The sequence below is a fragment of the Delphinus delphis genome, chromosome 4 (genome assembly GCF_949987515.2).
Source record: "Delphinus delphis chromosome 4, mDelDel1.2, whole genome shotgun sequence".
NCBI classification, from domain to species: Eukaryota; Metazoa; Chordata; class Mammalia; order Artiodactyla; family Delphinidae; genus Delphinus; species Delphinus delphis.
Genome location: NC_082686.1, coordinates 95,813,440 through 95,829,440, shown reverse-complemented (window position 1 = coordinate 95,829,440; position 16,001 = coordinate 95,813,440). Strand labels below are relative to the sequence as shown.

Here is a 16,001-nt window from a genome sequence, read left to right as displayed (position 1 = left end):
GGCCGGGTCTGCGGGGTTTAAAGAGGGGGGCGGGGGCGCGCTGCCCAGCCGCGCTGCTGTCCTCGCCGCGCGCCCGTCGTGCAGCTGGGCTCGCTGCGTCTCGTGGCTTCCCGCCTCCTCCAGCATCCCGCATCTCGCCGTCGCAGGCCAACGGCTTGCCAGCGCGGGAGAAGGAGGGCCGGGTCAGGCGCCGTCGAGCCCGGGCGCGGGCACAGCTAGTGAGGGGAGAGGCGCAGGGACTCCAGGGCGGCCACGATGGTGGCCACATTCCTGCAGATAGTGGGTTTCGTCACGAGCTTCGTGGGTTGGATCGGCATCATCGTCACCACGTCCACCAATGACTGGGTGGTGACCTGCGGCTACACTATCCCCACCTGCCGCAAGCTGGACGAGCTGGGCTCCAAGGGGCTGTGGGCCGACTGCGTCCTGGCCACGGGGCTGTACCACTGCAAGCCCCTGGTGGACATCCTCATCCTGCCGGGTAAGGACCCTGCCTTGCAAGTAGCTGTCCTAAATAAACCCTTTCCTTCCGGGCAGACGGGGGAGGGGAGCATTAGGCAGCGTTCACAGAATCGTCTGGGGGCCTGAAGACTTTGGGGCATCTTTTGACACCTTCAGTCCTACTTTGTTGAGGAGGAATTAGGTAGCCCTGAACTTAACCTCTCTCAGCCTCAGTTTTCTTATCTGGAATTTGGGATGACAGTGGTGGCCACTGGCCGAGTCACCCTGAGAAGGTAATGAACTGAGACATAGACACATAGTTGGAACTCCCTACATATTAATTACCGTAGCCTCACCTGCCGCGTGCTCCCACTGTGGGTGGATCAGAAGTACTTCATCCCCTGGCCTCCTCCTTCAGGCGCCCCGCTTTCCCTGTTAGAATCCACCCGCAGAGGCTGGAGGAGGAAAGAGAGAAACAAAAGCATTCCAGCTATCCGGAACAGGCGCAGGCTGAGTTTCCCAGTCCTTGTGGGACGGCCGAGGTGTCCTGGCCAAGTTAGGGCCCTCCTACCTGCGCCCAGTCGGTTCCCACAGGCCCCGGAGCCTGTCCCATTTCCCCTACCCCTTGCCCCCGCAGTGAAGGGCGTCGGTCCTTGGGCCTGCCGAGATTCCCCTCCCAGTCTCCGCACCCTGGGGTCAGAGAGGGAAGAACGGGCGCCCCTGGGAGGGCCCACTCACCTTGGGAAAAGAAGCAACTCCGCGGGTCGCCCCCTCCCCTACGGCTGTGCCTCAGAGTGGGGAGGGGAGGGAAGAGTTGCCTAGTTTCCACCTTCCCCGATGCCAGCCGGTGCTGAATCTTAACTTGCTGCCCTGTTGAAAAATTCTGGGCAAGTTTCAATTCAGATTTAAACCTCGAGCCAGTTGGATGATTGACAAGGTCTTCGGAGCCCCTTCAGGTTTTCTGCTCGGAATCTTGGCTTATCCCGGCCCAGGCCTAAGCACGACTGTCTCGCTAGCCTTTGAGGATGGTGCGCCTTTAAAGGCCTATCCCGGTTTCCTTAACAAGTGGAGTAACTGGGCGGTAGGCCGGAGTAACTGGCCCCCGAGGCCGCCAGTCTGGGAGACTTTGGCTTTGGCCTTCTCCTGGATGAGCTTTTCTCTCCCGAAGACTGTCCCTCTTTAAGCCTCACCTCAAGTGCTTCCTATTTCCAGGTCCTTGTAGTCGGAATCTATCGCCCTTCCTCCTTGCCACCCTGGTATTTGACCCCTATCCCCGTCAGTGCACGTTTTGACTTTTCTGTTCCTTGTTTGTGAGTCAAGTTCTCCTAGCACATTTTAAATTCCTTAGAGATATAGATAGCATCCTACCCTCTTTGCATCTTCCCCTGCACCTGGCACTGCCCCTGACACACAGCAGGTACGCACAGTGTGTGCCAGTCCTGCCCTCCATTTTGGACTTTCAGAATGACAGAGGTCTGGGGAACCCAGATGTGGACCCACCTCCAGTTAAAGCTGCCGTTGGTCGACCTGGATCAGACTCTGGGATGCAGTGCTTACAATCCGAGTGCTTTGTGACAAGTTCCTAACCTCTATGAACCCCGGTCATCTTCTTTTAAAAATTAAAATGAAACCAACCCCCTATCTTTCAGAGTTGTTTTGGGGATTAAATGAGATGAGAAATGTAAGCCTCCTTAGATGGAGTAGAGGCTCCGTAAATGGTAGCTATATTTTTTATTAAAAGCCGGGCATGGTATTTTTAAGAATCTGACTTGAAGCATAAAATTACTCTCTGCTTCCTTCCTCCTGAAATTAAATTTGCTGAGCATTCGGTGACAAGTGGTTTATTTTTAGAGAACATAGACCATCCTACAGACGGAGTACACTTTAGGGAGGGCCTAATCCTTCCTGCGGTCCCCTCCCTCACACTGTAGGTGGGGACGGGGACAGATCTCAGTCTCCATCTTTAGATTCTCAAATGTGGCCTTGACACCTAGCATGTTCACAGACCGTGCCATGAATTTCAGAATCCGGGTGGCTAGCTGACTCTCCTTTATGTCAGCCCTGGTTCTCTGACCAGTCGCAGGGGCTTAGGGCTGAGGTCAGAGGTCTTGCCTCAGACCTCCTGTGGCTCCTATCTGGGGGTCTTCAAGTCAACAGATACTTGATTGATTTATTACCCTTAATTCAGAAGAAACTGAGTTGGGCAATTGTTGGGAGCGTGCCCTTGTGGAGTCTGAATTCTCGCAAAACACAACTTGCTAAGAGGCAATCTTGCAGTCGGGTCTTGGTGCACGGGTAGGCTGGCCACATTTGGTGTGAGGGTCCTGCCACAGGAGGCAGAAGCTGGGGCTTGTTTTTGGGTTTGCCATTAACTCTGCTTCCCCCAGGTCATTAGCTCTACTTTCCTCTGAGTCAAGAGGGAGAGTTACAACTCCCCGACCCCCTTTTTTGAAGGAGGGAGAGTGTTTTAGTGAGAAACGATACATTTAAGTGTGTCATATTCTCCCAGCATCTTGTCAGATTTATTTTACATAAATATTGCACATATTATAATCTGTTTCTTAATAAAGTAGCTACCTGGCATTTTATTTGACAGTATAAAGTTCAGGTAGCTTTGCTCCACTCTTATTATTCAACTCGTTAATTCCTTCATTCATAATTGTATGTTTACATCATCTGTTGTGGGCACTGTGTTAACTCCATGAAGACCAAGGCAGGTGTCTGTCTTCTAGGAATCCATGGGGCTGGAGAGATGCCTTTATGGAAAATGGACCATTGTGGAAGCATGCCCAGGGCACAGTCGGGGAGGCAGGAGATGGAGCCTGACCATCTATAGGGGACAGGATTCATGAGCAAGCAGTATCTGGGGAGATATCAAGAGAGGAAGCCTGAGTCTTAGTTTAGTCTAGTTAGGGCCACATACTGTTTATATACAATGTGAATTAAAAGCACATGATTAAGGGACAAAATCACCTAGTACACCTGGAGATAAAAGTACTGCCTTGACACAGAGTAAAATTAGGAATACCAGTAATAATAGCTGACCCTTTTTGCAGTACTTAGCATACGCTAGGCACTGTTCTGAGCACTTCATGAATTAACGAATTTAATCTTAGTTGAGTTCCATTGGAGAGATGTAGGTACTATTATTATTTTTACTCTGTAGGTGAGGAAAGTGTCAAGACACTTGCCCAAGGTCACACAGGTAGAACATATCAACAGCAGGCTGGGATCAACACAGACCATCACAGAAGAATTCTTCAAAGATTTGAATTTTAATCTGAATTTTTCACAAGGTGATGTAACAGTGTAATTGTACTCTTGGCCTCTTCATCTCGGAAGCTTGGATGAGTGGTCTAAACCAGGGATCCCCATTCAGTCTCTCCAGCCCCCAACCTTCCTTTTTTTTTGTCACTGAGTCACGTTAAAAATTGAACATGCAAAGTGATCTTGCATGTTATAAGTCCTGGAGTGGGACAAGAGGGAGGGAGAGGTAGATGGTGCTGGATTCCCGTGAGGCAGGATTGAGGATCCACGGGGACCCATGGCCTAACCCACCCTGTCTGCACTCTTGTTCCCAGGCTACGTGCAGGCTTGCCGAGCCCTGATGATCGCTGCCTCAGTCCTGGGTCTGCCGGCCATTCTCCTGCTGCTGACCGTTCTCCCCTGCATCCGAACGGGCCATGAGCCTGGCGTGGCCAAGTACAGGCGGGCCCAGCTGGCTGGCGTTATGCTCATTCTTGTGGGTAAGACAGCTTTCTGTAGAGCACCCCAACTCCCAGCGAACCTGAAGAATCTCGGGTCTTGCTGCTGCTTCATCGAGTTCAAGAGACGTGTGCGAGGAAGGCATGTGAATCCACTGGGGGAAGAGCCCCCCACAATGTGTATCCCTTTATGTTTCTTGGGCGGTTGATGCAGAGGGATAAGTAATGTCTGTGGGAATCACTGAACATAAAAGTAAGTTAAGGGACTTCCCTGGCTTTCCAGTGGTTAGGGCTCTGCACGTCCACTGCAGCGGGTGCAGGTTCGATCCCTGGTCCGGGAACTGAGATCCCACAGGCCGTTCGGCGCTGCCAAGGAAAAAAAAAAGTTAAAGAAAACAAACAAAAAGGATTTTGAGGGTGTGCCTAAGAGAGAGAACAGAAGGCAGAAGAGAGTTACAGGAAAGCTCTCCACTCAGGCCTCATGATAAAAATCCCTTTTTGGAAGCACCTGTGTCCAGGTCCCACTGCAGGTCCATTGAGTCAGAATTTCTGGGCATTAGACCAGGCAAAGATATTTTTTGAAAGCTTCCCAGGTGACTCTTGAGTGCAACCAGGATTGAGAACTTCAGTTAACATATAAAGAAAGACCAGAGAAAGAGGAGGGCAAGATAAAAGTAAGATGCTGAGGGTGGTAGATGACCAGGTGATGATTCCATCTTTCATTCAGCAAGCATTCACTGAGCACCCGCTGAGTGCTGGGCAGTATGGTAGGCACTGGGGATACTGGAGAAAAGAAGGTAGTCTGTGCTTTGAGTGTACTTGGACATCTTGATGTACTTGGTATACTTGCTCATCTAAAAAAGGTACACAGGCTGTGCACACACATAGGAAGGCACCTGATCCAGACTGGAGGAGTTTTCCAGAGCAGAGGACGCTGGCGATGAATTTTGAGAGCTGGATAGAAGGTGATTAGGTCATGGATTGGAGAGAGGGGCAGCTCAGGCCAAGGACATGCCATGTGCTTGTTCGGTGTTCCTGATTACACCTGCACACGGGGGTCTTGATTTAACAGTCTAGGGAGGGTCCTTCTAGCTCTACTCTCTGACATGCATTTTAAGAACAGCAGCTCTTATTGCCAAGTGTCCCGAGACATTGTGAGGAGACATTGGTTTGCATATGAGTTAGATATAAATCATGTTCTCCTGGGACAGGACATTCCCATCCCCAAACTGGTATCAGACCATGTGTTTGAGGGGGAAAGGTAAGGAGCCAGGGTTCTGTGTGGATCAGTGCCACTTAGTGATGGTCACCCACAGTGACACTGGTGAGGTGAGGAGCCATGAGGCATAGGGGTGAGGTTTCCCTTGATTGCAAAGGGTTGGAGGTTTTTAGAGGCTTGTGAAACCATGGAGAATTCAGAGGAGGGGCTTGCGTGTGCATGTGCGTGTGCGTATGTGTGTGTGTGTGTGTGTGTGTGTGTGTGCATGTGTGTGTGTTAATAGGAGTGAAAAGACCAGAAAACCTCTGTAATTTCCAGAGAAGAATTTGGGCGTGGCCATTTTGGTTCCCGCCACAAAGAATTTGTGTGGGAGTGCCCCACGGAACACAAAATCAGCATCATGTGCTCCAGTCAACTCACAGGGTCCTTCCTTGTAGTGCTTTTCGATGGCCAGATCTTTGCATCTGAACTCCCTTTCCAGTAGGTTGACAAAAGCTCTACAATTAAACTGGTTTGCAGCATCCAGGTGAAACCCTTCTCATCCCAGATATTTGCGGTTGTTTGTAACTTTCCTCACATTCTTACAGAAGCCCCAGAAGGCTTTCTCGTTAGCTCTGAGGATCCCAAAACCAAAGGATGGGTCCGTTATGTTGAGTGTTCATCTTTAGAAATCCTAGCCTTCCATATGAGAGTCACAGAATATCCACAAGTAAGAGAATAAATGAGAAACCCCAAACCCAAACCTGTAGAAAATAAAGATATAAAAGCAAAGTCACAGAGACAAATTGGTATTTAAAAAACCCCTGAAAACAACTTAATTGTCCAGTTGAATATAATGATTATTAAAAAAATACCAACCTGTCGTTTGAAACTTCCTAGACGAATTAAATACTGTTTTTCTTCATCTTTTTCAAGTGGGTTGGTGGATGCAGACAGAATCATAGAGAGGAGAGTGAGAGGGGTGGGCAGGTATGGGTGTGAGCTCCTCAGTCTTTGTTTGCTGCCCAGAGGGAGACGATGGACGGGGCATTGAGTGATCTGACACCCCTTCCCCCAGGGAGGCTGCCCCTTGCCCTCTTGTAGCCTTGCATCTCCAGTGGTACTTGCGTCCTCTTTGATGGCTCCTGTCCGGATTTGTTTCTCAGTGGGTCGCGGCTTGCCTTTGGGTTGGATGTTGTTTAGACTGGAACAAGCTCCCTTGCTTGCTAGATCTGGAAATGTAAAGCTCATTGTCTCAAGTGTGGCACCTGCTGGCCTCCCCTAGGTCTTCTCGGCAGGGAGCCCGTGTGCCTTGTTTCCCCTGCCTTGTTTCCCCTGCTGGGCAGTGGGTGGGAGGAACAAGAGAGAGTGAAGCCTCCCTTTGTGTGGCTCAGGATGGGCTTCTGTCCTAGGGGTCACCAGAGGTGCTCCAGTTGAGGTGTGGTCCCCTTCCAACGGGGGCCAGGCACACTGGGGTGTGGGAGCCTGGGAACCGGAAACAGTGTCAAAGCTAATCTTGGGATGAAAACTGTAAGCACTTTTAATGAAAATCAGTTCTTCCTGACTCTGAAAACCTTTATTTTTCAGAAAGCTTAAAATAAATTATGTCTGTGGTACAACAGCTTATCTTCTCAGGAGTCTGAGTTCAGTGTTGTGAGGATTTGGTTCCTGCTGTGGGGGAAGGAATGGGAGCCCGAAACTGCCGACTTCTTAAGCTAGATGAGTAGTTCAAGGCGCAGTGGGCGCCTCAGATCCAGGATGGAGCAGAGGCAAATCTAATTCTAACCTATGGCTTTTCAAGAACCCCCGCTGAGGCAGGAGGTATCTATGCCCTGAGATGCTTCATCCTATCATGTGGAGTCAGACCAACTGTACTAAATCTTGGACCTACCGCTTTCTAGCTGTGTGAATGGGGCCAGTTACTTAATGTCTCTGAGGCTTTATATAAAATGGGGACAATACTGCCTACTTCTGAGGTTGGTAAGAATAGTGAAATGATGTATGCAAGTTATTTAACGTTCATGGTGTCTGGCGCCCAGTAGGTGCTCAACAACTGGTTGCTACCTTATAGATGTTGTTGTTTAGAGGAAATAGAGAGCTAACCTAGAAGGTAACTGGGTATTCCTTCCATCACATCTAATTTCTGCAGGGTCATCTCCACACGTGAAACTGGTAAGGAGAGATGACGAGCTGTTCCTGGAAACACCAGGTCACATCCTGGTCTAATGGAAATATTTTCTTTGCTTACTTTGTAAAAACCAGAGTGTAGGGATCAATAGTTTGAGTTTTGGACTTATTCCATTATGAAAAGTCATGATAAGCTACCCAACTGAAAATGCTCAAGCTTAGTTCTGATTCAGTCTACTTCTCATCTCACTGTAAGTTACAAAGTCCTTGATTTGGGTGTTTCTTGGGGAGATGGGGTAGGGAATGGAAGGAAAGGAAATGTATTTTCCTTCCTAAGTGGAATCCTTCGTCTTCTCTCCTCCTTTTCAAAAGTATGGCCTCAGGAATCCAATATTTGTATTGGAAAAAAGGTTTCAAAAGTATGGCCTCAGGAATCCAATATTTGTATTGGAAAAAAGTTTGCAACTTGGAACTTATAGGCTAATAATGAAAGTGCCGTAAAATAAAGGGTATATGCAAATGTGGGAAAAATTGAGCTTGTCACACACAGAGAATCGGATGTCCTAGGGGGATTGGGAATCCTTGGGTGTGAAATAAACAGTGATGCCCTTAATCCCGGAGTACTGAGATAATAGAAAAAGTCTTCTTTCAAACTCATTGACTTTACACAAAGTTCCTAATCTAAATCAAATTTCATGTGGGTAGAAGAAAGGATGTAGCATCTTAGTATGGTTGTGGCTTAAAATGACCTTATTAGTAAAATTGGAGGAATTAACTGCTTTATGGGGTCTTTCCTGTCTCTAACTTCAGTGTTTTTTAAAAACTTAACAAATAACCACGAAGCTGGCTTTTAAAAAAGGTTGTAGGAAAAAAGAGATAACGATGTGTGGAATAGAAATAAAGGGGAAAAAGGGCTGAAAGCAGGCCAGGAAAATAATGTACTCAGATATTCCATTGACTTGATGATTGTTGTAAACATTAGATCTTCATAAAAGTCATTGCATAGAGGCCTGTGTCCTCTGGCGGCTGTTTTCTTAAGTCAAACTTTAGACAGTGACAAATGGAAAAAGGAAAGACGAAACATTTTGTGGTTTCAAATTATAAGGAAACAACAAATACGTACGACTCCAACCAACAGCTGGTTAGAAATCTGATTACTTGCTGTCTTGAGTTAACCGGATTCTTTGTGAAAAGCTAAAGTGAATTGCTAGTTAGATCATATGAGATAATAGCATCAATTGCGGAAGATGGCGTTCGGTGCACTGTAAAATGTTAAATGGAAGGGGATTTTAAAAAAAGGTGTTGTGGAAAATTTGAAGCATACGCAAAAGTAGAGGCTAGTGTAATGAACCCAAACTCATTCCCAATAATGATCAACTCACCTTCAATCTGCTTCGTCTCTGTACGTCTACTTTTCTCCCAGTCCCCAGATTTTTTTGAAGCAAATCTCAGATATCAGATCAAGGGAGATTTTTTCCAGTATTACTAATGTAAGTCAGAGTAATTTAAGTTATTTTAATGAAAATATTGCTTTGTGCTGGAAACGATGCATTTAAAAGTTGTTTCAATGCTTAGTACTGAAGGTGACGAAGCCTGAAAACAGAGGTGCTCATTGGAGGAAGGAAGAAATGTCAGGGTCTGCTGCTCTTCTGTCTTTCTGGGCTTCTTTGTCTGTCTGTCCTTCTCTCTCTGTCTCTAAGTTGTTACCTCCAAAGCCAAACACACCTGTACCAATTTTATTTAACTTCATCACATTTATTTAACTCCATGTATTACCCTGTGTCATCTAATCCCTAAATAGATGAAAAGCTACACTTACATTTCATGTTTGCTCTTAAACTGCCTTCCCAAGTATTTTCTGTGTTTGGCTACATCAAGATCATTGCTAACTTTTAATAAGGGTATTTCCTATCAACTAAAGAACTGATTGTATTAAATTATTTGAAATTTATCCAGAAGGGCAAACAATTTTATTCCATGAGGAGCAAGGAATTCTGCTTGTGAGAGGACCAAGTCCAGATGAATCTATATCTACACTGTGAAGCTTTCTTCTCCCCTTCTCCTTCTTTTGTTTTTTCAGATGAAGATATCCCTAATTTTCACTTGCTAGTCCCCCACAAGTGGCAGAATTTTTTCCTCTTGTGCAGTTAATTATTGCATCTTCTGAAGTTAGAAGAGGAGGAACAAATTGAAAAATCTAAGTGTTAAAATTCCCCGTCCTGGGCTTCCCTGGTGGCGCAGTGGTTGAGAGTCCGCCTGCCGATGCAGGGGACGCGGGCTCGTGCCTGGTCCGGGAGGATCCCACATGCCACGGAGCGGCTGGGCCTGTGAGCCATGGCCGCTGAGCCTGCGCGTCCGGAGCCTGTGTTCCGCAACGGGAGAGGCCACAACAGTGAGAGGCCCGCGTACCGCAAAAAAAAAAAAAAAAAAAAAAAAAAAAAAAAAAAATTCCCCCGTCCTATTTTTAAGACTTAATTTAAAAATGAATTCTGATGACATAAAAAGAAATGAAAATTCCCTTTACCTTCCTTCAATGTTCTTTACCTTATGGGTAACTGTGACTTTTTAAGAAAAACATTTTCTTTATTTTCCCCAAATATGGAGAGAATCATTACAAACTCTTTGTATGTGTGTGTGTGTCTGCAAATAGCAATAATTCTAGCAGGCCTCCTATGTCTTTAAGAAAGCCAAAAATTACTGCCAGTTCTATTAATGTGTCACATCTTTCAGCTGAGTATGATATGACTTGCATTTTTAACTTTACTGATTAAAACTAGTAAATCAGTAAATCTCCTTTCCCTTCAAACCATGCTGAAATTGAGTAAACTTCTTTTTTTAGTTTTTAAACATTCTTCGTTGTGAGTTCAGTTGAAGGTCACAGTGAACCTCTCATTCCCTTTATGTTGTGTGGCAGTCTGTCATCTTCTAGTGGTTTTTGATGTGGTCCATCTTTGAGAGCCACAGGAATTCCACCCAGGGTTCAATTATCTACTAGGAAATAAAGAGCCTGCTGGTGCTCATTTGCTTTGTTTTGCATGGACTGTAAAAGAAGGACATCTTTAATGAGGTAAATCATGAGCTTGTAGCTTTGAGTGTGTTAAAGTCACATTCAAGTTTTATAATTTTGGAAGTCAGTTTTGGTGTGGATGAGGTGGAGAATAGACTGGAAATGAATCTACCTCTCATCTCTCCATCTGTCTGTCCATCCATCCACCCATTCACTCACCCAGTCCTATAAGTTCATTATTTAAATGTTCAGACATTTTAATGATTTTTCCTTTTTCTGGTGAATTATATAGGAATGAAATCTAACAAAATCTCTAAAACATTCAAAATCAAGAGTGATAATTACTTTTGAATAGCGAGCCTGATTCTTTCCCTACGTGAAGATAACCTTTGCTTAGGAAAAGGGAAAGAATTCAGTGAAATTAGAGGCAAACTTTAAATCTTATTCTATAAAATCTAAACCAACCTGCAAGTTAAGTGAGGTTTAAATGAAATGTGGAGAATGCTTTTGTGTGTGTGTGTGTGTGTGTGTGTGTGTGTGGTATATATAAATACAAAGTAATTGAAAAACATAAAACTTAATTTGAACCATAACCTGTTTTGAATCCAGTTAATAGTTTATAGGAAAGATCAATTGGATTGAACCAAGTCAACTGGGAATCAAATCTTTTTTTTTTTCCCTATGGAATTCGGCTTTTCCCTCCCCACCTTTCCCTCTAATCAAGCTTGGGTGTTTGGAAGCCCTTGCTAGGTTGCTGTTTTTGCCCGTATCAAAACGTATGCCCCTTTTGGGCATCTAGGGGTGTGTAGCTGGATTGTATCTTGATATGAAGAATCTAGAGCAATTCTTTCTGGCTCAAACACTCTAGAAAAAGGTTGTACCCCTTTCACGATAGAGAAAAGGCTTTTCTCTGTGCCTCACTGAGAGTATAACTATGACAATAGCCAAGCAGTTCTCCAAGAGTGCCAGATTTGGAATCTGTGGCCAGAGGAAGAGAAAGAAAAAAATTGTATCTTAAGTATTCAAAGCCCTGCATTGGAAAGGGAAGGTTCCATCAACCAGATCAACTGGTGTTCTTGAGAATACTCTATTCACAGAAGGAAAATACATCTTCTTATGGTATCGCATATAAAACTATTACAGAAGCTGGCATGATGGTGCTTTACTCTTTAAGTGAAGCTATTAACATATGGACAGATTTTAGCTTCTTAGATAATCTATCAATATATAAACTGCTTAAATATATGAATAGTTCACAGTTAACGGAATGAATTTAGGCTGTTAGAAAGCCAGTTGGAGCAATTCAAAGCCCCCAAGTTCACTTTCTTACTTCTGACTTCCACTTGGGATCTATACTTTTTTAGGACAGGAATCACATCTATTTATATATATCTATACACATCTTGTGGGGATGGGCTTAGTGTGTTGTCAACAAAACCTTATGTTACAATCTACACAAGTGCAATGAGATAGTCTAAAAGGTCTTTCAAAATGCGTAAGACTTAAATCTTTTCTTCAGTTTAGAACTAATGTACAGGGCTGTTAGATTTGAGTGCTATGTTAAAGAAAAATTACATTGTTTTCTCTGTGGGCATAGAAGTAAGTTAGAAAATTACTCTGTATGAGCAGAAAAAAGCTTGCTGAGTTGAAAGTGACAAGGGTACCCCTTGTAGCAAACAGTGCAATGCCCTGCTGTGAACGTATCAAAGGTTTTATGACTAACAATTAGAAACATTATTATTATTATTACTTTTTGGTCTGTCAACTTTCATGGGCCATCCCAACCTACATCTTTAACTAAAATTTCTGTCCTGCTGTAGTTGTGAGAGATCAGATGATACCAAAAGAAGAATGGAGTTACTTTGCCTAGAGCATTGTTATGTAGTACATTAGCCACTAGCTACACGTGTTCATTTAAATTTAAACTAATTAAAATTCAAAATTTGGTTTTCAGTCTCACTACCCTCATAAGAAATGTTCAATAGCCCATGTAGCTTGTAGCTACCCTATTTGACTTGCTAGTGTAGAGGTTTAAAATGTTTTTTCAAGTCTTTATAGGCTCCTGCCTGCCCTGTTTTGTTACTTTGCTTGGGAGGAGGGGAAGCACTAAATGATGTAGAGGCTATTTCTTATGGTGATGACATTTGTTGTGATGGGTCACAACCCTTGAATGGGTAGCTTCTTTTACTCTGAGAAGTGTTCATGTGTGTATGGAGATTTTGTGACTGTGAAACAGCACAATACAAACTCAGACTCTTAGCCGATACTCCACCGAGGTCTGGCAGTATTCACCACAGCAAGAGAATTTTCATAGCTTCTTCTGGTCTTTGTACTATGAATTGACCAAACTGAAAGAATAGAGTGGAAATTGGAGTGGGCACTGTCTTGTTTCTCATTTTTGAATAGCTCAGGTCATCCAGTCATTCAACTGGTATACACTGAGCACATACTCTGTGCTTTGTACTGAGCTAAACTCTGACTTTACAAACGTAAGACATGGGCCCTGCCTTCAAGGAACTCAGAACTTGGAATGGGAAGTAGACATATAAAGAGATAATTATAATGCAATTAGGTAAGTGTAAGAGTAGAATTATAATTATAGGTATATAAAGTCAAGATATATAAATAAATACAAATACATATTTTTTGGACTTAAATGATTTATTTCTAGGTTTTTACATCAGAGTTCTTTTGTCTCCACCACCTGTTGAAAAAATTAGGACCTAGCAGTTTGGTACAAGCTTTTGATCAGCTTATTCCATAGATTCAAACCTTTAAGTTCTGATTGCCCCTGCGGGAGCAGAGCTGAGTGTATTGAGTTTTTGGAGTTGGTTGGAAGCCAGGGGGGTGTGTATGTGGAGTGAAGGGGAGCCTGCCCGCTGCTGGTGTGTGATGGGGATGCCCAGTCACAGCCCTCTCCATGTCTCCCCAGCTCTCTGTGCCATGGTCGCCACCATCTGGTTTCCTGTGTGCGCCCACCGTGAGACCACCATCGTGAGCTTTGGCTACTCCCTGTACGCGGGCTGGATCGGTGCTGTGCTGTGCCTTGTGGGTGGCTGTGTCATCATCTGCTGCGCCGGAGATGCCCAGTCGTTTGGTGAAAACCGTTTCTACTACTCTTCGGGCTCCAGTTCCCCCACTCATGCCAAGAGCGCCCATGTATAAGAGAGCTACCAGCCTGCCCATGGAGGTGCTATAGATGCTGGGCCCATGGCCCTAGGTTTGCTTGCCACAGTGAGGGGGTGGGAAGCCCACTCCTCTGCCAGGCTCCAAAGCCAACGGTCTAGAAAAGCATCCTGTCTGGCATTTTGTAGTCTTAACACCTCCTCTCCTTTTGTTGCCTTAAGAGAAATCTTTAGCTCAGATGCCACACATTTTTTCCATGGTTTTGCCCACTATTAGCTCTTTTCTGGGCATTCCTTTGTCATATATATATATATATATATATATATATATATATATATATACACACACACACACACACATATATATGGGAAAAAAAATTTCCCCCTCTCTTTAACTTTTAAATATCTTGCAAACATTGCTGAGTTGGGTGTGGGGAGAGAAATAAAAGACACTTTCAAACTGTTACAGATGACAATGGGAGCCTCATAAACATGCCTCTCTGTTCCCTCCCTCCTCTCTCAGCTCCAAGGTCACTTAGTTATAACCAATAGAAAAAGATAGAATTGGGAACACGGGGTGGGGAAGGGAGGGGAATTGTGGCACTTTCCCTCCATGGGAAAGTTTCCCTTTTGTAAGTTGAGGGCAAGGGGTGGAGATATTTTTTAGTTTGTGATTTTACATTTATCTGTACATACTTTTTCAAGATTGCTCATTTTTATAACCATGGTTTTCCTGAAATTCTCAATTCATCAGTATGAAGGAAATGAACCAGGTAGACTTTAATGATACCATAAATAACAGTACAAGTGAGTATAACTCGAACTGACATTCCACAAAACGTTTTTGATTTCCAGGTTTGTATGATGTAGTTTTGAATCCTACACCTGCATGTGCTTCCATTTAACACATTTTAGAAGCTTTTCCCCATTTCTCTCTATTTTCATTCTGTTAGCTGCCTTGAAGCAATATTGTTTAACATAAATTGTACTGTTGAATTTGGCTTTATGGGTGCAAATACTGATGGTGTATCAGTATCTGGACCCCAAACTCTCCAAACATTGATGGTGCATTTTATTCTTTAAATGAAATCCGTGCAATAAAATAACGGACTGTCTGCAAAACTGGCCTTTAATATTCTGTTGTATCCAGAGGTATTCATCCATCAATTGAAAAATTTTTCATTAATCTCTGCTAGTAGTTTATAGGGAACCTGGTCAGGGATTCAAGAACCAGTCATTCTGCACTGCCATGAATAATTGAAAAGTTATATTTTATTCACTGTATCGTGGTGGTAATGTGTGGTAGTAAAAATGTAACCTAGATGATCTCTAGGTCTCTTAAGTGGGGATGTTATGGCTTCTTTAAGTCATATATAAATAGGCAGCCATCAGATATCAAGTGCCAAGTATCACACAGTTAAACTCCTTTATCTACGTTGAGTGCTTGGTAAAGGAATTGGCTAGGTATAAAGGGAACTATAAAACAATCCCATTTTATTGGATCTCTAGGTCATAATATCTAAATGTATTTCATTCAAACATATGAATGTATATATTTGGTAATTTCGAACAAAGACAAATACATTGAATTGATTTATGTGTGTTTTCTATACCAGAAACTCTGTCAAGTTACAAGTCTGCTCTAAAAAAACAGATTGCAGTCTATTTTGGCCGTATTTTTCCAAAAATACTAATTTCATTAGCTGATAGTATAATGATTGGCAAACATTTCCTCTTTGGAAATATCCACTTGGGCTATTCATTTTTGTAGAGATCTGTGTACATCAGATTATAACCTGGTGGAAACTATTTCTAAATTACCTATGGAGAAAAGATTATCTTCTTGTTGACCAAAATATTTGCTTAGTTATGATACAGTCTTTTTTTTTTTTTGCGGTACGCGGGCTTCTCACTGTTGTGGCCTCTCCTGTTGCGGAGCACAGGCTCCAGACTCAGAGGCCATGGCTCAGAGGCCATGGCTCACGGGCCAGGCTCAGAGGCCATGGCTCACGGGCCCAGCCGCTCCGCGGCATGTGGGATCTTCCCGGACTGGGGCACGAACCCGTGTCCCCTGCATCGGCAGGCGGACTCTCAACCACTGCACCACCAGGGAAGCCCTATGATACAGTCTCGTAAGGACACAAGTGGTGTGATTGTATTGGAGGACGCTCCCTACCTCATGAAAACTTGCCAGGGAGTAATGATTGGGAACGTGGATAGAGCAGGATGCTCTCAGGGGGCGTGGACAAGGAAGGCCCTTTTCCCCCTCGTCACAACCACCGGCTTGAATCAGAAGTGTCCTCTTCTGGGTGCATGCGCTCACTGACCCACACCCCTCCCTGAGACTGCTGCTGCTTTCTCTCGTGAGGGGGTATGCTTCAGGAGCCCCACTTTTCCCT

The 16,001-nt window shown here is 44.4% G+C and overlaps 1 protein-coding gene across 1 annotated transcript; it reads left to right on the top strand.

Moving 5' to 3' along the window:
* The first annotated feature begins 64 nt into the window (after positions 1-64).
* Positions 65-14,718, top strand: CLDN11 (claudin 11). Its single transcript, XM_060009998.1, has 3 exons — positions 65-481; positions 4,023-4,187; positions 13,410-14,718. The coding sequence occupies exons 1-3, from the start codon at positions 256-258 to the stop codon at positions 13,640-13,642; spliced, it is 624 nt and encodes a 207-aa protein (XP_059865981.1). The 5' UTR covers positions 65-255; the 3' UTR covers positions 13,643-14,718.
* The last annotated feature ends 1,283 nt before the right edge of the window (positions 14,719-16,001 follow it).